Below are 22,388 nucleotides of genomic sequence, written 5' to 3' on the forward strand. Positions count from 1 at the left end.
ACAGATAAGGCTATTTGCGGGTAATGTTATACTGTATAGAGTAGTAAGTGAGTTGCAGGATTGTGAGTGACTGCAGGAGGATCTAGGCAATGTTGTGAAATGGACAGTGGATATGGTGTGATAGTAAATGGGATGAAAAGTCAACTTAAAAGTTTCATCAAAATGAAAAGTCCTCTTGGTTTTAATTACTGTGTTGATGGGGTGATAGTACCTCATGGGGAACACTGTAAGTCCCTAGATACTTGATATAAGGAGTGATCTTCAGTGGGGTAATCATATTAACGTGGTTGTTAAGAAAGATTACAGATCTCTTCACATGGTTATGAGAATATTTTGGGGTTGTGGTAAGGATGTAAAGGAGAGGGCATACAAGTCTCTAGTAAGACTGCAATTAGAGAATGTATGGGACCCAAATCAGGACTACTTGATATAAGAACTGGAAAAGATCCGAATGAAAGCATCACAGTTTGTTCTAGATGATTTCTGACAAGGGAATAGTGTTAAGAAAATATTGCAAACTTTGGGCAAGGAAGACTTGAGAATAAGTAGATGAGATGCTCGACTATGTGGTATGTAATACCAATATAAATGGTCCGTGATTGGACATTATACATTTTCCGGCTAACTCATCGCTGGTTGCCAGCGTTTTGCCCCAGTGTGCTAAGTTGGGCTTATTAGTTGGTAAACAGCACACCCACCAAGACACATGGCCCCGAAGGGGAGGGGCGGGCCAACTAGAAGGTGACACCTTCTCTGTGGCCAGGAGATGCAGCGGGGTTTGGTGATTCGATGGAGTTGGGAGAGGGGGGATGGAGGTTTGATTCAGTGATGGAGATTTTGGGGGGTCTCAACCTCATGGCTATGTAGTGTTTTATTGAGATTTTGCATTAGTACATTGGTTTTTACTTGCTAGCTTAATTTACATTTTTGTACAATTGGTTTGATTTTGCAGGAATATGAATACATAAGATTATTATACTGTTGCTACATTTAGCTTTATACATGGGTGGCAGGGCGTAGGTGGAGTGCAATGATGTGATAGAAGGAAGATAAATTTACAAGGGATGTGAGTAGCAAGCAGAGAAGGTCAGATGCAGGTTGAGGCGTTACGGGGTAGCTTGGTGGAGGTGGATAGGAACAGATATGTGGACTAGGAGGTTGGGGAGTGGGGGCAGGCCAAGGACGGCTACGAGAAGTGATAGGGCGGGTGGCAGGTTGGGGAGGAGAGCAAGATGGTTCGATTTGGTGATGGCGGCTGTAGAGTTGGATTCCTTGGTTAATGAGGCGTTGAGTGTCTTCGAGTGTTGGAAGTTGTAATCTCACTAGATAGGTGGGTCCTTCTTCATTGTGGATCCGAAATACTCTCCTTATGGGTAGTCTTGCCTGGTGGAGTTCGTGGGCTGTGGCATGAGTTGGCGTCCTGGGGTTCACTCCTCGCACGACGCAGCTGTAGGTGCTATTGTGATCAGGCGGGGGTGGAGACGATGTTAGGCTTGCTGAACTGGCTGGAGTACAAGTGTTAGTTTCCTCGGCAGGAGGCTGGAGCGTGTTCTGAGGACTTAGTTGAGGGGGGAGAGGGGGAGTGTGAGAGGAAACATCATAAGAGGAGAAGGGTGGGACATGATTGTGGTGGTTGTAGGAACACTAGGGGAGGGATGGGTCATAACTGTAGTGGTGATCGGGACGGGGGAAAAGATATGGAGAGAAGTGGTGGTGGTGGTGGTGGTGGTGGTGGTGGTGGTGGTGGTGGTGGTGGTGGTGGTGGTGGTGGAGGTAGTAGAAGTAGGTGTAGTGTTTGCTGGAGCGGTGGGGAGAGAACTCGAAGTCTGCTGCTGTGATGTCGCCGGCAGGGGCGGGGCTGTTGAAGGTGGAGCTGTTGCGTTGACTGGTAGCTGAGCCTGGATGTGTGGAGGCGTAGGCTCAGTCCTATAGTGACGGCCATGGATATTCACTCCTCTATTTAGGATGAACTGGAAATCATCCGCCTCGGAGATAAACAGTAGTACATCGTGGGCTGGTTCAGGGCCGGCGAGAAGCCTGGAGGTACTGTGGATACCCAGAATGCGCAGTGCCTTTTCAATCTAATAGTCAGAGATTGACGGATGAATATCTCGTACGATGCAGGTGTACATGGTGGAGGTGGGGAGGTCGACTTCCTTCGTGCTGTCAGGCCGATATGCTTATTTGTGACCGGCGGGGTTCAAGAGTTAAAGATGAGGCGTCACCTGGCCAGGCAAAAAAATGAGGCATTGATGTCACTGGAGTAGTCCACAATTAGAGATTAAGCCTGTAAGAGACGTGTGTCCCCATGGAGGCCACTGTGTCGGCTACTTGGAGCCACCGGCAGTGCCAGTGCACTCTGAGAGACTTTGTCCCATTACCAAAAATTGATGCCTGCCTGGCCATCAGATGATAAAAATGTTGATTCCCATAGGGAACCTGAAATATTTGTCCCAAATTAGTAAATTTATAATACCAATATAAATGGTCCATGATTGGATATTATAAATTTTCCACCTAACTCATTCCTGGTGGCCAGCGTTTTGCCCCAGTGTGCTAAGTTGGGCTCATCAGTTGGACCAAAAAGCAACATTTCATATAATGTTCAAATTATACAATAAACTACCACAGGACATCAAATTTTCCCCCAAAGTAAAAACAATTGGAAGATAATTAAAGGCATATATGACATACCATTGTTTTTATTCTGTGGAGGAATATCTAAATATCTAAATGAAGTGCTGTAATTGTAAGATTAGAATATAAAATGTGCGTAACAATTTGTTTGTCTTATATCACAGAGCTTTAATACATGCACAATATCAAAATTTACTTTGCATACATGTATTTGATTTAATGGTTGAATAAATACACTATACTATTAGATTATATCTGTTATTTAAGTGTTTTCTTCAGGTATTTTCTAATTTTATTTATCTTGCAATAATTTCAACAGACTAGAAACTTCACAGTTTTATGTTTTATAATAAATTAAACAATAACCATCCAAATTTTAATTTTTCTGCAAAATAGTCCTTCATGGAAGGTTTTCACAATGATGCAAATATTCCTAGTAGTCTTTAATCATTAAATGATACCAGATTTGGCTGACTGAGACCACACTGAATTAGAATAGGATGAACCAAGGAAAATAATAACTTCCTTCCTCTTATAAGGAAAAAAGAAAATAAATAATATTCTGAAGACTGTTTTCTGCAAAAAGAAAATCATCCATTTGTTTTATAGGTACTTCAGTATTATATGAGAAGCCAAACAATTTTGCAAACTCCAAGTTTGTAGATGGGTCAGAGATATAGTCTTGTTACAAACAGAAGAGGTAGCACAATGATAAATATTTAAAATAGAGAGAGGGAAAGAGAGATGCTATCTTGAAAATCCCTGTTACCGGAATATGATATACACAAATAGGGTATTTAAGAAGTTTCTTAACACAGTATCACCCACTGATGCTTCTTATCTCAGCTGCTTTAGATGTTGTTGCTTTCAATTTCTGGTTCATCTCACAATGTATTGTTCAGCAGATCAGATAAGAAATAAGGAAAAAAAAGTAAGTTTACCAACATTTGTCAAGTATTTGAGATAAAAGATATATTCAAACTTCATTATAACTTTACCATCTGTTTTCTTTTACCTTTTGATAAAAAGGAGAAAAAGTCAACATTTCTCCAGCTTAACAATTCAGGAAAGTAAGTCTCTAATGTTCTTTGTATTTCTTCTGATTTTACCTGCTGATGTAGTAATAGAATTTCAGTATATCAAATCATTATAGATATGATTCTATGTGAAATCTATATTATAACCCATTTCATGATTTTCTTGAAATGTTTTGTAAAGAAGGAATCCATACTTTCAAATGTCGACTTAGTTAATGTTACTTAAAAACTTTTCAGGCTGTCAAACACACTAGTTCAAATCATGATACTGTATATAACAATATAACATACCTTTAAAAGAAAACACTATTACACAAAGAATGACATGTTTCAGTATGTACAATATTGTTTATGTATATGTTGCATTAACTAGTCAATGATTATGAATTGGTATTGCTATGAACAAATACTGTATGAATAAAATAATGAATGTGTCGGTCTTCTATTGTCATTTTAGTAAATTATAGAAATTTTTCTGTACTTATCTTAGCTGCCATACATTACCTTGAGCAACTGTGTTTGGACTCAAGTTGCCCAAGGTAACATATGGCAATAGCTAAGGTAAGTACAGAAAAATTTCCATAATTTACTAAGTGACAGTAGAGGATTAATACATTCATTATTTATACTAATATTTAAAAAGAGATTGTGAGTTTGTTTATAAATAATGGGATTGGGTAATCTCAGAAACTAACTGATTGATTCTGAAATTTCTTTCACCATTTGAAAGATAATATCATTCCGGATAACACTGGCTATATATCATCCCAGAATATCAAAGGGTTCCCTGAAAAGTTAGTTAAATGCTTAGTTCTAGTAAATAATGGAATCAGATAATATCCAGGTAACATAGGCTATGTATCATCCTGGGATATCAGCTAAGATAAGGGTGTTTCTCGGGTAAGGCAAAGAGCCATGTATAGTCCGCGCACCTTTTAGCGATATTTCTTTGTACGGGGTGGAGGAGTAAGGAGTATCTCTCGCGGTTCCGGTAATACTGCCAACTGAATGGAAATGAAATCTGAATTGAATCGATAATATGATCGATCGATATGAATTTTCTAAACCTTTATTATCTTAAGCCAACAACTGTATCATACACACATTATAAAACATTATATAACATTTCTCGATGCAAATCTTGTTCCAAGCATGAATTCTACAGTTTGGCTTTGCTGTGTAAACAACAACACTACTCGTACGTAAAGTGTACGCCAAATGTCGCACAGCGATGCATAAGCGATTCATACTTTGTGTTTCAAAGGTTGCCAATACGAATCTCGAAGATACCTGAGGTTGACCTAATTAGCACTAGGGTATCAGTATATCGCTAAAAGGTGCGCGTATGGTAGTTTGATTAAACCTTACATGTTGACTACTTCATACAGAATTCTGTATACAGTGTAGAATTCTGTAGTGAAGCACAGGCAACTAGTTTGTTAGACACTTTAAATAACAAACAACAACAATCATCATCATCATCATCATCATCATCATCATCATCATCATCATCATCATCATCATCTTTGTTTATTACATCATTATTCATAATCATTGACTAGTTTACAAAGTGTAAACAATAATTTACATATATATGCATGATTTAAGGTGATTTTATAGTATTTGAGGATAATCTTGTACAAAAAACATCATTCTTTGTTTAATAGTGTGTATTTTTTACAGGTATGCTATAGTGTTATATATTATGTTTTGAACTAGTGTGTTCAACAGACTGAAAAGCTTTCAAGTTATATTATAGTCTTGAAATGAACATCCAGGTTTAAGTTCTGCAAAATCTTCATACAGTATAACAATTTCAGCACCAACAACAATTCCAAGATGAACATAAATTCACCCATTGCTGCTAACGGTTGTCATCGAAATTGCTCCTCGATCCAGTCCACGTATTCTGTGATTCGAGAATAGACACCAGGGAAAGCTTTGGAGCCACACCCAATGCCAGACGAGACGACACCAATAAGAGTACGAATTCCATTATTATTCACCACCAAAGGACCTCCAGAATCCCCCTAAAATCAAGACAAGGAGAGAACATGAAAGAGAATCAGCAACAGATTCCAATTTTTTCCTTATATCATGCTGCATGGTGGCATACATACATATGTACACGATCATAATAAAGTTTAGACTCACCTACAAAAAATTGTAACTTGCTTAAATAATTGTTTTCTGTGTGATGATAAGTGGTACTTTAGTTCTGTTACTTATGTATGGATACTTTCTACACTTTCATAAAGCTAATTCAGTGTATATTGCAAGATTTTACTTCATCTTTTCAAAGAAATGGACAGATTTATGGTCCCCAGCTCTTACTGTCTGCTTCTACCCCAGTAACTTCCGTTCCTTTCCCGCGAAATTAACGTGCCTCTCTTACGTGATTACTTGTCCTTTTTGTTTCCTTGCTATCTGGACAGTCTACATTTAGCCTACAGAGGTTATCCTGAGTGGTTGTACGTTAATATCTGCACCATATTGTCTATTTTCTACATTGTCGTCTACATTGTTGTTATCTGTGCGTAACTACGGTAACAACATACATCAAACCATTGAATATGGGGAAGAAGGCTAATATAACCCAAGGAAACAGAGCCAAGGCTCCTGCCTATAAAGAAATTGGGTGGTCAACCCAAAAAATTGTTGAAAAATTAAAAATTTCATAGATCGCAGCCTTTGCAGAGCAGTCAAACGCAGAGAAGAAACAGGTAGTCATGTAGATCGACCACGCATTGGACGTCCAAGAAAGACTTCTAAAATTGAGGATAACTGTATTGTAATCCTCAGCACAAATCACCCGGTGGCCCCAGGTTCGATTCCCGGCCAGGTAAGGGGTTTTTAATTGTAAAGGATTAATATCCCTGGCCTGGGGACTGGGTGTTTGTGTCGTCCTTAACGTTCCTTTCCTTACATTCAACACTTTACACTTCTGCAATTTCCAAATACACGCAGGTTCCTAACATATGGTGCAAGTAGAGGCAAAAGATCTTTCTAGGTCGCCGCCGCGAACAAATAGCATTTTTTTTTTAAAATTCTCAGCAAGCATGACAGAAGGCGTACCACAGTAGATATTTGCTCAGAGCTAAATAAAACAAGAGAACAACGTGTGTCTGTGACAACAGTAAAAAATCATCTGCTTGAGGTGGGATTGTTTGGTCGCGTAGAAGTGCGGAAACTGTTGTTGAAAACTGTACACAAGCAGAAAAGGCTATAACGGGCCAAAATTCATGTTAACTGGTCTGCTGAACACTGGAAAAAGGGTGCTTTGGACGGATGAATGGTAAAGACCTACCTTATAATAAAAAATAAGGAGACTAAGAAGGAGGTGCAGATTGGAAAGAAATATAGTTAGAAATGACTGTGGAAGGAGAAATTGAAGGAACTAACTAGGAAATTGAATCTAGCAAAGAAGGCAGCTAAGGATAACATGATGGCAAGCATAATTGGCAGTCATACAAATTTTAATGAAAAATGGAAGGGTATGTATAGGTACTTTAAGGCAGAAACAGGTTCCAAGAAGGACATTCCAGGAATAATTAATGAACAAGGAGAATGTGTATGTGAGGATCTTCAAAGGGCAGAAGTATTCAGTCAGCAGTATGTAAAGATTGTTGGTTACAAGGATAATGTCCAGATAGAGGAGGTGACTAATACTAGAAAAGTATTAAAGTTTACATATGATAACAATGATATTTACAATAAGATACAAAAGTTAAAAGCTAGAAAAGTGGCTGGAATTGATAAGATTTCTGGGGATATACTAAAGACAATGGGTTGAGATATAGTACCATATCTGAAGTACTTATTTGATTATTGTTTGGTTGAAGGAGCTATACTAAATGAATGGAGAGTTGCTATAGTAGCCCCTGTGTATAAAGACATAAAGCTGAAAATTAAAGGCCAGTAAGTTTGACATGCATTGCATGAAAGCTTTGGGAATGCATTTTTTCTGATTATATTGGACATGTTTGCAAAATTAATAACTGGTTCAATAGAAGGCAGTTCGGTTTTAGGAAAGGGTATTCCACTGAATCTTGAAGGATTCCAGCAATATATAGGAGATATCTTGGATTCAGGAGGTCAAATAGACTGTATCGTGATAGACCTGTCTAAAACATTTGATAGGGTGGATCATGGGAGACTACTGGCAAAAATGAGTGCAATTGGACTAGACAAAAGAGTGACTGGATGGGTTGCTATATTTCTAGAAAATAGATCTCAGAGAATTAGAGTAGGCGAAGCTTTATCTGACCCTGTAATAATTAAGAGGGGAATTCCTAAGGCAGTATTATTGGACCTTCATGTTTTCTTATATATATAAATGATATGAGTAAAGGAGTGGAATCAGAGGTAAGGCTTTTTGCAGATGATGTTATTCTGTATAGAGTAATAAATAATTTACAAGATTGTGAGCAGCTGCAAAATGAACTCAATAATTTTGTGAGATGGACAGTAGGCAATGGTATGATGATAAATGGGGTTAAAAGTCAGGTTGCATCTTTCACAAATAGGAAAAGTTCTCTCAGTTTTAATTACTGCATTGATGGGGTAAAAGTTCCTTTTGGGGATCATTGTATCAGGGTATTAATATAAGGAAAGATCTTCATAGCGGTAATTACATAAATGGGATTGTAAATAAAGGATACAGATCTCTGCTTATGAGGGTGTTTAGGGGCTGTAAAGGAGAGGGCATGTAAGTCTCTGGTAAGACCCCAACTAGTGTATGGTTCCAGTGTATGGGACCCTCACCAGGATTAGTTGATTAAAGACTGGAAAAAAATCCAAGAAAAGCAGCTCGATTTTTTCTGGGTGATTTCCGACAAAAGAGTAGCGTTACAAAAATGTTGCTAAGTTTTGGCTGGGAAGAAGTGGGAGGAAGAAGCCGAGCTGCTGGACTAAGTGGTATGTTCTGAACTCTCAGCGGAGAAATGGCGTGGAATGACATTAGTAGACGAATAAATTTGAGTGGCGTCTTTAAAAGTATGAAAGATCAAAATATTAAGGTAAAGAGGACAAATTGGGGCAAATATTCATTTATAGGAAGGGGAGTTAGGGATTTGAATAACTTACCAAGGGAGATGTTCAATAAATTTCCAATGTCATTGAAATCATTTAAGAAAAGGCTAGGAAAACAACAGATAGGGAATCTGCCACCTGGGCAACTGCCCTAAATGCAGATCAGTATCGAATGATTGATTGATATGATTCTAAGTTTGAAAAATTTGGTTCCAATTATCGCCAATACGTTCATCACCGCCCCAGTGAAAGGGTTATGGAATCCTGCATAATTCTGTCTGTGAAGCATGGAGGGGGAAATGTGATGGCGTGGGAATATTTGGAAATAACCAGGTTGGTGATTAGTGAAAGTGGGAGCGATACTTGAAAAGAAAAAGTATCACTGAATTCTTTCGCACAATGCTGTGCCATTTGGAATGAAGCTGATTGTTGAAGGATTTGTTCTACAGCAGGACAATGATCCTAAACACACCTCTCATTTGTGCAAGCAGTATCTGGAAAGGAAACAAGCTGAAGGAAAATTGGAATTAATGGTCTGGCCTCCTCAATCACCCGATCTCTCACCTATTGAGCTTTTGTGGGAAGAACTTGACAGGAAAGTAAAAGAAAAGATGTCAGGCAGTGTGGATGTTGGAGATGTCTGCTAGAAACCTAAGGATGTATAAAACTGAGACTTTGGAAAAATTAACAGCTAGAATGCCGCGCATCTCTAAAGCACTAATCAAAGCAAAGGGTGGACGCACTGATGAACAAGCAGTGTGATTGCTTAAGATGTGTGTTTCTAGCTCGCTGTGAATGATCAGTATAAAGGAAAATGTAGTGAAATGTGTAATAAAACCATTTACTTCTAAAAACATAGGTATTTTCATGTTGATTATCAACAAATAGCCCCTATCTTTCATGGTAAGTAAAAATTCATGGGTGAGTCTTTCTGACATACATAATATCGGAACACATTTACAAAGGAGCAATACTTCCATTACTCTCGTATGGAGTTTCTATTTGGGCAGATGCCCTAAATACAAACCATAATGTCAACAAACTAAAGTGAGCACAAAGGGTAGTAAATATTAAAATTACAAAAGCCTTCAGAACGACATCACATGAAGCATTATGCATACTAGCTGAAACGACTACAAATAATTTAAACTTTTGAAAAATGCAAATTATTATAATATAATAAATATATTATAATATATAATAATTCATAATAATTTCATTCACAGAAATTTATTATTCTTGCAAGTATAGTAAAAAAGGGTTAACAAAATGAAAGAATTCATTGCTCACACAAGCACATAAAGCTGCGCATCTTCAATAGGCTAGAAATCAACGACCATGGACAGTAGCTGACTGGTGGAATGTATTGTGGTCTGACAAATCACATTTTTGCCTGTACTCCAATGACACACGTTGTCGAGTGCACCAAAGGCCAAATGAAGCATTTCATCCTGGATGTGTGCAAGGTTAGAGGTGAGTCTGTGTTGTTTTGGGGGTGTTTTTCATATCATAGATTGGGCCCGCTCACTGAGGTGACCGCTAACATGAACCAGCATGTGCACTTCCTTAGGCATTTCCATACACATTTTCTCTTAACTGTATCATAAGCTTTTTCTAATTCCAAAAATTCGAAGATGATTTGCTTGTTCCTTTCCAGGTGTTTTTCCATGATTGTTTGCACTGTAAATATCAAGTCTATTGTTGATCTATTTGGTCTAAAGCAATATTGTTCTTCCTGTAACTGCGTTTCTATTATGTCCCTCAGTCTTTTTTATGATTTTCTCCACTATTTTTAGCCAATGTGATAATAGGGTTATACCTATGTAATTTTCACATTTCTTCCTATTTCCTTTTTTGAATAATGGTACAATGCTTCCTTGTTGCCAATCTTCAGATATCCTTTCATCCTTCCATATGGCATTGAGGGCTCGGTATAGCTACTGTAGTCCACTGCTTCCTGCTGCCTTAATCATATCAGCATTGAATTAGTCTTTTCCACTTGCGTTACCTTTGGTCATTGCTTTCACTGCCCTTTCAAGCTCCAACCATGTTATCGGGTTCTCTTCTTTTTCTCCATCTATTATTTCCATTTTCTTATCACCTTCTTCCTCCAAGCAGTCATCCTCATTATAAATATTTCAAAATTATTATTATTATTATTAGCATATGACAAGGAAATTATATACATAATATACAATATATACACAATAACCAAAAACACTGATTTACTTTGGGCATTAGTGTTATCTATTATATCTGAATGTCCAAGTTTTCAATTCACTGTAGTGCTTCCTCTATTGGAGAAAAGAAGTCTTCCAATCTACCTGGATAAGCTCGTAGTTGACACTCGCTTACAATGTGGGGAATAGTCTGGCGAGGGGCTCCACAGTCACATTCTGGAGATGGTACAAAGTTCCACTTGTAGAGAGAATCCCTGTTGCAGCTGCCATGACCTGTCCTGATCCTGTTCAGTCTGGACCAAGTTGCACGTGGCAGTTGAAATCCATTTGCAATTTTTTCCCCTCTGAAGATGTTATGCAGGGGCAAGTCAGGAGAATTATTCCAGCAGCCTTTCCACTCCTCCAAAACATTGAAGCTGGTGGACGTCTTCAGAGCAACATCACAAAGGGGTGGATGTTGTGATTTCAGTCTTTAGAGACTAAGAGCTGATATGTCATTCAGAACAGGCAGCAGAGGATTCTTGCAGATCTTGTTGTACTCTCGAACAAGAGCACTGGATCTTCGTCAGGTGGCATTATTCCAGAAAACAGTGGGAGCCAGTGAACTGGAGTTGATCTGATGGTGCCAGATATAAGACACGTGCTGGTATTCAATTGTGGGTCAATATACTTTGTATATGGGCTATTAATCCACACTGGAGCACAATAGTCAGGAGCAGAGAAAACCAGTGCTAAGGCTGAAGAGCGCAGGATGTTTGCAGTAGATCCCCAAGTAGTACCAGTTAACTTCTGAATAATATCGTTTCGGGTTTTCAGTTTCTTCGACAAGTTCAAAAGATGTTGCTTGAATGATAAAGTCCGGTCCAAGGTAACACCGAGATATTTTGGAGCCTATTGTGATTAAGAACTCTATTGGAGAAGGTAATATTTAGTTTTAAGTTAGCAAGCCGGTTGCTCAAATGGAAGCACGAAACCTCTGTCTTGGCTGTACTGGGTCTGAGTCTCCATTTCCTGAAATATTCTGCCAATGTGGATAAGTCCTGATTCAAAATGTCTTCAGTTTTCTCAAAGATCTTGTGTTGTGTGGCCAGGGTCAAGTCATCAGCATAGCAGAACTTTCTGGATATTGTTTCTGGAAGATCAGAGACGTACAGATTAAACAGTAGTGGCGATAAAACTAATCCTTTGGATACCTATTGTGATTAAGGACTCGATTGGAGAAGGTAATATTTAGTTTTAAGTTAGCAAGCCGGTTGCTCGAAAGGAAACAAGAAACCTCTGTCTTGGTTGTACTGGGTCTGAGTCTCCATTTCCTGAAATATTCTGCCAATGTGGATAAGTCCTGAGTCAAAATGTCTTCAGTTTTCTCAGAGATCTTGTGTTGTGTGGCCAGGGTCAAGTCATCAGCACAGCAGAACTTTCTGAATATTGTTTCTGGAAGATCAGAGATGTACAGATTAAACAGTAGTGGCAATAAAACTAATCCTTGGGGCAAACCATTATGCAGTTTTCTCACTGGGCTTTTCTTTTCCCCTAATCAGACCTGGAATTTCCTGTCACTGATCATGCTGTTGATAAGCTGTGCAACAATCATTCTGCAGGGTATAGCTCTGAGTAATTTGTAAATCAATCCTTCCTTCCATACGGTATCAAAGGCAGCAGTGAGACCCACAAAGACAGCAAATGTTTTAAGCTTTGGCTGGTAACCGGCCTCAGTGTAAGATGTTAATTAAAGTTCTTGATCGCAGCAGTTTCGGTTAGGTCTGAAGCCTGCCTGATCCACAGGAATGAGTTCTAAAATGGTTGATCCAATTCTGTTGTAGATAAGCTTTTCAGAGAGTTTGTAGCAACAGCTAAAGAGGGCTATTGGTCTGTAACTTTCAGGTCTATTTGCAGGTTTTCCAGGCTTCAATATGGAAGTAATTTTAGCTTTCTTGAAGTCAGGTAGGATTTTTCCAGTCTGGAGAATGTCTGTGTAGAACTGTGCCATCCCTCTCTTTGTATTGTCTCCCATATGTATGAGGAATTTTGGATGAATTCCATTGAATCCAGGTGCCTTACCAGGTTTTAGTTCTTTGATGGCCTCTTGAACATCAAGGGCTGTAAAGGGACGTGAAGATATGCGAGGTGCTGATGATTTCAGAGCATGAAGCTGGCATCTAACATACTTTGTATGCTTCTTATCAGCTGTAGCTCAGGATGTTGTTACAATATGGGAAACTATTTGGTCAGGTGTCACCTGAGGTTGACTCTTCACTACTGGTGCACCTTCTCCTAGCCTTCTAAGAAGGCCCCAGGCCTTTCTGCTAGAATGAGTAATATCTAAGCCTTCGACAGTTTCAACCCATTTTTGTCTTGGCAATCATCCAAGCTAGCCAGAAGTTTGTTAGCAGTTTCTGCATCCCTGTTTTGTTGGAAATTCTTAAATAATTCCTCAGTCTCGGCATTCCAGCCAGGAACATATTCTTTCCGATAGCCCCTGAGCATACATTTCTTAGCAGTAGATATAACTGCGCCAACAAGACATTGATAACTTAGGTGATTTGGGGGAATCCAACGAATGCATTTATCTAGTTCTACAGAGAATGCAGACCAATCGGCTTTCTGGAAATTCTATTGGGGATGTGGCGTTGAACGTATAATGGTAATTGTGACACCAAATTCGAGTATTACTGGTCTATGCTGGCTATGAGGAAAATTTCCCATCACTTTGCATGTAGTGTGCAAGGGATTTCCATTTATATTGGAGCTGGCAAAGCATAAATCTGGATTTGAATCTCTACCCCATGCAGCTGATCGAAAAGTTCCTCGATCGTTAGCGTCAAATACTAGATGGAGGTTGTGAATTTTGCACCAGTCCATTAATTTAATCCCACAAACATCTGTTTTAGAATACTTCAAGGGTTCATGATGACTACTGAAATCCCCCCCACATAAATTGTAGGATGTTCTGCAGTTGGTACAACATACTGAGGCCATAAAATGCATGGTAGTTTGTATATGATGATGATTAAGACATTATTCAGTTGGATGACAACTTAATGAATGCTTTCTTCTGTGCTTTGAGATAGTAGCTCAGCTTCTTTGATGCTCTTACGGACATATGTGGCCACTCCATATGCTTCATGGTAAGTTGCTCCTAGTGCCGTGTACAGCAATACAACCTCTAGTATGGAGAACACGTGCAGGGTAATGAGAAGGTAAATCCTGCGGACGTGAGCCATCACCTTCTGAAGACCCTTTTCGTCGCGTACTATGGATCCATCTTCTCTCTCTGTCTTAATTTTTTCTTGACTTTTTCTTTTCAATTTTATTACTCTGTATAATAGTTTCTGATTTCCTTGACTATCTTGCTCAATATTGTTTGTAAACTCTCCCCAGCATTTCTCCTTTTCTTTCTTGATACTCCTCTTTACTTGTAGTTTCAACCTTTTGTATTCAACATGTAACCTTTCTACCTTATTCTCATTCCTCTGATAAGTTTTTTGCTTTTCCTTATCCATTTCTTTCTTCACCTTGTTCCTTTATTTTATTTATTTTTATTTTGTCTGTCCACCACTGTGTCTCCTTTCCTTTCCTTTCCTTTCCTTTGCTTTTGTTTTCCTGCATACCTCAATCGCTGCTTCCACAAATGTCTGTCTTAAATTGTCCCACACTCCTTCTTCACTTCGTATTTCTGTTTTAGGCAATTTCCTTTTTACACAATCTTGGAATGCCATTCTTTTATCCTCCACCTCCAATTTCCAAATCCTAATCTCTGGTTTCTCCTTCAATACAATTTTAGGGATTTTTACTTGTTTGAATTCCACAATTAATAATCTATGATCACCTTCCATACTTTCACTGGGGATTATCTTCATATTCATCATGATCTTCCCCATTCTTGGTCTGTTATTACAAAATCGATGAGTGTTCCATACTGTCCATCCCAACTATATCGGCTGATCTTATGGCTATTCCTCTTCATAAATCATGTGTTCTTTACTATCAGTTTATTTCTGATACAAAAGTCCAACAGTTTCTCTCCATCCTCATTTCTTTCGCCATACCCATGTGGGCCCAGAACATTCTCGTATCCTATTCTATCAGTTCCCACATGGGCATTCAGATCTCCCATGGTCATGATCCCATCTCCAACAATATATGTTTCCAGTTCACTGAGGAAATCTTCTTTTCCTTCCATGCTACATCTTGTTTGTGGAGCATACACTTGTCCTATCTTCATTAATTCACTGTTTACATGTATGTGCGTTATTATAATTCTTTCATTTACATACTCAACTTCAGCTATTGGTTCAACATTCTGATTCACTATAAATCCCACTCCATTTCTTTTCTCTTTACTGTTACCCATCCAGTACAAGGTGTACTCCTTTCTTAGTTTCTTCATTCCTTTCCCTTTCCATTTTACTTCACTTAATCCCATGATGTTGAGTTTTTGTCTCTCCATAAGGTCATCAATTAATTTTCCTTCCCATTCATTGTTAAAATATTTATTGTTCCAAATCATGTTTTGTTCTCTGATCTAACACTTGTACGAACATCAGCATTACCATCATACTGTGCAACTGCAGCCAGAGACTTGTCAATTCCATTTAGACTTTTAAACTTCCGTCTGAGGCTTGTATTATAGTTGAAAGCAAGTACAAATTTACTCATCTGCTGACCTGCTAAGCCTAATGCATCTGAGGATATTCTTTCGGAGTTTACTCCCTTAGCCTTTGAAGATCCCTCTTCTCCACAAGGCAGTGGTTTCCTCTTCTAATTTTCCTCAGAGGATGGGTTGCCTCATCCACCATCTTCGCCATTCTGAAAGTTTCCTTCTCTGCCTAAGATGCTGTTAAGGTCTTCACCCATAACCCTGGGCATGGGTTCCACGTTATACCCCGTGAGACTGTATCCCTGCCTGAAAGTAGCTCACCTTCACACCGGCCTACTGATGTGGAGGATACCTACCCCCGCAACGTGGATGCACCGGACAAGAATTACTCAAGTGAAGGTTAGGGATGGTGACCCTATCTCCCTTGAGCCGGGTTAATGGTTGCATATGATGCCACAACCAATACAACCAATTTACATTAAATAGCAGGAGTTTATTCACATCTCACATCCGATACACAACAGCACTGGTATCTTCGTTTTTGAGAAAAATGTCCATTACTGGTCGAAGTGTCCCAACTTCTGGTATCGCTGACCACATACAGCTGCTGACTACGGCCGATCGCCAACAACTCCATACACCATCAGTCCAACCATGGGGATTTGTAAACTTTATCTCAGCTCACCCATATAGCGAACTGACTAGTAACAACCGGTGAGGTGTTGCGCAGTATAGTGTAACTGCCGCCACTAGGAACATTTGGCCACTCCATTCCATGTCGGACGATAGCGACCCCATAGTTCCATGTGCTTTCCAAACAGGCACAGGAGGTTGCACCTCGGATGGACCCAGTTATTGCAGCCACTGGAACATAAACATACACGCAGCAGAAGGAGGAATTTATGAGGCAAAGCCATCGTCCAGCACTCTACAATATCTTGAAGAGAGAACATAAATGTTCAAGGGAGACGGTTTTTTATATCAAAATAGTAAACATTAAGTCCAGTGTCCATCTTATATGCATAATTTCTTCAAGTTACATAAATAATTTATAATGTCTCTTTTTTACACTTCCAAATTCGGTATTCATACAGCTGCTTTTCATTGTTTCATTGTATTTTGAAAGATGTTGTGTATCATTCTATTTAATTTCAGAAGCCTCAAGACAAGACATTAAGGACATTAAAATCTTTGTTATGTATGTTTTTACCTAAATTTGGAAATTTGGTTAGAGGAGAGATCCTTACTTGGACTATGTGTAAGTAGGGTAGCATCCTGCTTCATGAATTTACCGAGCTCAGAACATTTTAAGAAAGCCTTGGACTTGTGGGAGTAATGGAGTCCCACTCCCATTCGACAGGCGAGGGACTACTTGGAAACAACTTGGCGAACGAAATGGAATTCGATGGGGAGCTATCAATATTAATGGGGCTTATGGAAAAAAGAAACTAGAACTGGTTTAGTCAGCAAATAGGATGCAGCTGTATGTGCTAGGAGTAAGTGATAATTGGGTAAAGGGAGACAACGGAGAAGAGATAGGAGATTATAAAGTGTACTTGACAGATGTGGGAGGGCAAAGTATGGGGTAGGGCTGTTCAGCAGGAATACTATTGCACGCAACATATTTTCTGTTAGGCATGTAAACAAGCGAATGATGTGGGTAGATTTGGCAGTCAGAGGAATTAGGACAAGAAATGTCTCAGTGTATTCACCATGTGAGGGTGCATGAGGATGAAGTTGGCAAGTTTTATGAGGCATTGAGTGACATCATAGTCACGGTCAACAGCAAGGATAGAATAGGATAGTGCTAATGGGCAAGCGAGAGTTGAAAATAGAACTGAAGGATATGAAAGGGTGATTGGTAAATGTGTGAAAGATATGGAAGCTATTGGAAATGGGAAGCGTTTGCTCGACTTCTGTACTAGTAAGTGTTTAGCAGTTATGAATACATTCCTTAAGTATAAGGCTATTCACCGCTACACATGGGAGGCTAAAAGTACCAGATCCATAATAGACTATATCTTAACCGACTTCGAATTCAGAAAGGAATGTACAGATTTTTCGGGGATTTTTCAATGATACTGATCTGTAGTAAACTAAGTATCTCTAGGCCTAGGATAGAGAAAGTGAAATCTGCCAGGAAACGAATAAGGGTAGAAAATCTCTGGGATGAGGAAATTAGACAGAAGTACATAGATGTGATTAGTGAGAAGTTTCAAACAGTAGACAGTAAGCAGATTCAGGATAGTAAGCAGATTCAGGATAGAAAGAGAATGGGTGGCATACAGGGATGCTGTAGTAGAAACAGCAAGAGAATACCTAGGAACAACTGTGTGTAAAGATGGGAAAAAGCAAACATCTTGGTGGAATAATGAAGTGAGAGCAGCTTGTAAACATTAAAAAGAAGGCTTATCAGAAATGGCTCCAAACAAATAGTTGTTGAATCCAAAAAGAAGTCGTGGAAAGATTTTGGCAATAACCTGGAAAGGCTAGGTCAAGCAGCAAGGAAACCTTTCTGGACAGTAATAAAGAATCTTAGGAAGGGAGGAAAAAAGGAAATGAACAGTGTTTTGGGTAATTCAGCTGAACTCATAATAGATCCCAGGGAATCATTGGAGAGGTGGAAGGAATATTTTGAACATCATCTCAACATAACAGGAAATCTCCCTGGTGATATCGCGATCAACCAAGCTCATGGGGAGGAGGAAAATGATGTTGGTGAAATTATGCTTGAGGAAGTGGAAAGGATGTGTGGTTAATAAACTCCATTGTCATATAACAGCAGGAATAGATGAAATTAGACCTGAAATTGTGAAATATAGTGGGAAGGCAGGGATGAAATGGCTTCGTAGAGTAGTAAGATTAGCATGGGGTGTTGGTAAGGTACCTTCAGATTGGACAAAAGCAGTAATTGCACCTATCTACCTATCTATAAGCAAGGGAACAGGAAGGATTGCAACAACTATCGAGGTATCTTATTGATTAGTATACCATGCAAATTATTCACTGGCATCTTGAAAGGAAGGGTGCGATCAGTGGTTGAGAGGAAGTTGGATGAAAACTAGTGTGGTTTCAGACCACCAAGGGGCTGTCAGGATCAGATTTTCAGTATGCGCCTGGTAATTGAAAAAAATGTTACAAGATCTAGATATCTAGATCTAGAGAAAGCATTATGACAGGGTACCGGGGGAAAAGATGTTTGCCATACTGGATGACTATGGAATTAAGGGTAGATTATTAAAATCAATTTAAGGCATTTATGTTGACGATTGGGCTGCAGTGAGAATTGATGGTAGAATGAGTTCTTGGTTTATGGTACTTACAGGGGTTAGACAAGGCTGTTATCTTTCACCTTTGCTGTTCGTAGTTTACACGGATCATCTGCTGAAAGGTATAAAGTGGCAGGGATGGATTCAGTTAGGTGGAAATGTAGTAAGCAGTCTGGCCTATGCTGATGACTTAGTCTTAATGGCAGATTGTGCCAAAAACCTGCAGTCTAATATCTTCAAACTTGAAAACAGGTGCAATGAGCATGGTATGAAAATTAGCCTTTCAAAGACTAAATTGATGTCAGTAGGTAAGAAATTCAACAGAATTGAATGTCAGATTGGTGATACAAAGCTGGAAGTATTTTGCAAATATTTTGGATGTGTGTTCTTCCAATATGGTAATATAGTAAGTGAGATTAAATCAAGGTGCAGTAAAGTGAATGCAGTGAGCTTGCAGTAGTGATCAACAGTATTCTGTAAGAAGGAAGTCAGCTCCCGGATGAAGATATCTTTACATCGGTCTGTTTTTAGACCAACTTTGCTTTATGAGAGCGAAAGCTGGGTGGTCTCAGGATATCTTATTCATAAGTTAGAAGTAACAGACATGAAAGTAGCGAGAATGATTGCTGGTACAAACAGGTGGGATCAATGGTAGGAGGGTACTCAGAATGAGGAGATAAAGGCTAAGTTAGGTATGAACTTGATGGATGAAGCTGTACTTATAAAACGGCTTTGGTGATGGGGTCATGGCAGTCAAATGGAGGAGGATAGGTTACCTAGGAGAATACTGGACTTTGTTATGGAGAATAAGAGAAGGAGAGGGAGACCAAGATGATGATGGTTCGACTCAGTTTCTAACAATTTAAAGATAAGAGTTATAGAACTAAGTGAGGCCACACCACTAGTTGCAAATATAGGATAGTGGTGATGTTTAGTAAGTTCACAGAGGCTTGCAGACTGAACGCTGAAAGGCTATACGGTCTATAATGATGATGTACGTATGTATTGAATATGTAAATATAACTATGTACTACTGTTACATGTAAAATAAATGTATTTAAAATTATATACACTTTAAACTACTTGCCTGGCAAGCATCTTTGCCTCCTCTTCTATCTCCTGCACACATCTGGGAGGATATAATCCCCTCAGGAAAATTTTGTTTTGGTATCTCAGGTCTTGAATATAAACGCCTACATTCTTCATTGTTGAAGACCGTAACACTCACTTCTTGCAAAACGGGACTTTTATCACCACCTGTGTACATTATGAGAGTCAGTAAACTTAGGTAATAATTAAGTTGCTGCAATGGAACTTGTATAAAACACCAACATTCAAAAAAAAAAAAAAAAAAAAGAATAAGAAGAAATCATTCTTGCTACTTTCATGTCTGAAGAAATTTTGAATCATTTATAGATTATCTGGTACTACTGTCTAACAACAACTCAATTTGTTTTATGTCATACAGACGCAGACAGCTCTTATGGCGATGTGTGATAGTAAAGTGCTAGAAGTGGGAAGGAAATGGCCATGGCCTTAACTACAGTACAGCCCGAGCTTATGCCTGGTGTGAAAATGGGAAACCTTGGAAAACCATCTTCAGAGCTGCCGACAGTGAGGTTCAAACCCACTATCTCCCGAATGCAAACTCACAGCTATGCAACCCTAACCAAATGACCAACTCATGTTTAAATCTTTAGTACGATCCCAAAATTCTTTGGAATTCTTAAGAGACTTGTTACCCTCAAATCTATAATTTTTTTTGTTTTTGTTTAAAATTTATAAATCTACACATCTTGTATATAGGGCTATTTTTGAAATTGATGATGGGTCTTATAGGTATATTCTCTTTATGCACCTTCGGTAGTGCCCTAGCCATCGGGATACCCGGTTTCATATTAATAAGTTTTTAAGACTCCCTTTCATTGAGGATGAAAGAAGATTGTTTAAGAAGTTGCTTTAAGTTTCTCTGGATAATACTGGTCGGGTCTTTTTTTATAATTTTGAATGCTCTGTGAAAAAGGTTTTTGTTTTCTGTATGTATGATTCTTTATTCATATTGACCGTAGCATTCTCCTTGTCCGCCTTAGTCAAAATCAAATCATTCTCCTTCATTTTCTGTTTCAATGACCCCATTATTTGGTTATGATGTGAAGAAACTCCATCTTTGTTGTTATTTATTAAATTATAATGTTTTTTCTTAATTTTAAATCTAGTCTTCATTTGGTTCTCTATCGGTAAATTCTGTACTGCATTTTCAGCTTCCGCCGTGATCGTGATTGCGTCTATAAGTTTGAATTGAACAGGCCAACTGAATTTGGGACCTTTCTCCAGAACACTTATTTCCGACTTATCAAAACAAGTCTTTGAAAGACTGATAACAGGCTCTTGAAATACAGGAATGGTTGAATGAGCCCGATTGTTATGATCCATAGACAAGGGAGAATCAGCCTCAGTTCTCTTACTATTGTGCCTAAGTGTATTAGTTTTGTTGAGTAACTTGTTGTGTTTATCTAAAAGTAGGTATGCAATTTTATCACCAACGTAATCTTGAAATGAATTCCATTCTAATGGGAAAAAGGAGGAAGAAGCAACAACATGGGCCTCATATAACTGAGTGTTAAGTCATGCTTTTTTCCTATAGAGAAAATTAATTTTGTTCCTAATCCCTAGAATGTTGGATTTTTTGTATGTCTTTCTATGCCAGTACAACAGGACATTCTTGTTCTGAACAGACTTCAAAAAATTAGGGATGCGTCCCTCTTTGAGACAGTTCTTCAAGAAAAGAATGTCCTTAACTATTTTTGCAATTTTGGTCTTAAGATTTAAATATTTGTTAGCTCTACCTGCCTGGCTGGCATCAACATTGCACATAATAATTTTCATATTAGAGCCCGTACTGTCAAAGTATCACCTTGCGAAAATTTAAATTTATAATTCCATCTTTACAATACTGTAATTGTCTTTATTGAAAAGACTACATTAGACTATCCATGATATATGTTTCGTCATCTTATGGGACATCTTCAGTCACACATACAAACATTGAAAATAAGGTGAGGACACGTTAAAATAAGTTACTGAAAAGTCTTTAAATCTTGTGACGCAGCCTGTTGACGTCTTGTCAATGAGCACTCAGTTTACATTTCAGTTTAATTTTTCCTTTAGTGCACTCATATTTTTTCTTTTTTTTAGGCCCATATTTTCAACACACAATCAAGTTCAACTTGCGTCATCAACATAACTCCACCTTCTTCATCTAATCAAGGAAGCTATTTTAATGTGGCATTATCATCATACTATTTTAAGTACAGTACAATATGCATATAATTTTATTCGCATAGCACTCATGCTGTTTTATAATTGGGCAATTCTATACATATAACAGCATTTTAATGTGTGTTTTAACTGGACTTCATGGTTCATATCATGTTCATGCTACATCATTTTAAGATTCAAGATTGACAAGACGCCAACAGGACGCATCACATGATTTAAAAACTTTTCATTAACTATTTTAACGTGTCCTCACCTTATATTCAACGTTTGTATGTGTGACTGAAGATGTCCCATAAGAGGACGAAACATGTGTCACGAATATAGTCTAATGTAGTATTTTCAATAAAGACAATTA

At 38.5% G+C, this 22,388-nt stretch overlaps 1 protein-coding gene across 4 annotated transcripts in view; it reads right to left on the reverse strand.

Moving 5' to 3' along the window:
• Positions 1-847: 847 nt before the first annotated feature.
• The window catches only part of LOC136856832 (venom protease), an 82,345-nt gene continuing 60,804 nt past the window's right edge, over positions 848-22,388 (reverse strand). For all 4 annotated transcript variants that reach the window (XM_067135000.2, XM_067135002.2, XM_068224985.1 and 1 more), the window contains 2 exons: positions 19,842-20,011; positions 848-5,704 (listed from right to left, as the gene is read on the reverse strand). In XM_067135000.2, coding sequence (XP_066991101.2) covers positions 5,549-5,704; positions 19,842-20,011 — 326 coding nt within the window. In that variant the 3' untranslated portion in view covers positions 848-5,548. The remainder of the gene's footprint in view (positions 5,705-19,841; positions 20,012-22,388) is intronic.

This window comes from Anabrus simplex, chromosome 1, assembly GCF_040414725.1.
Source record: "Anabrus simplex isolate iqAnaSimp1 chromosome 1, ASM4041472v1, whole genome shotgun sequence".
Lineage (NCBI taxonomy): Eukaryota > Metazoa > Arthropoda > Insecta > Orthoptera > Tettigoniidae > Anabrus > Anabrus simplex.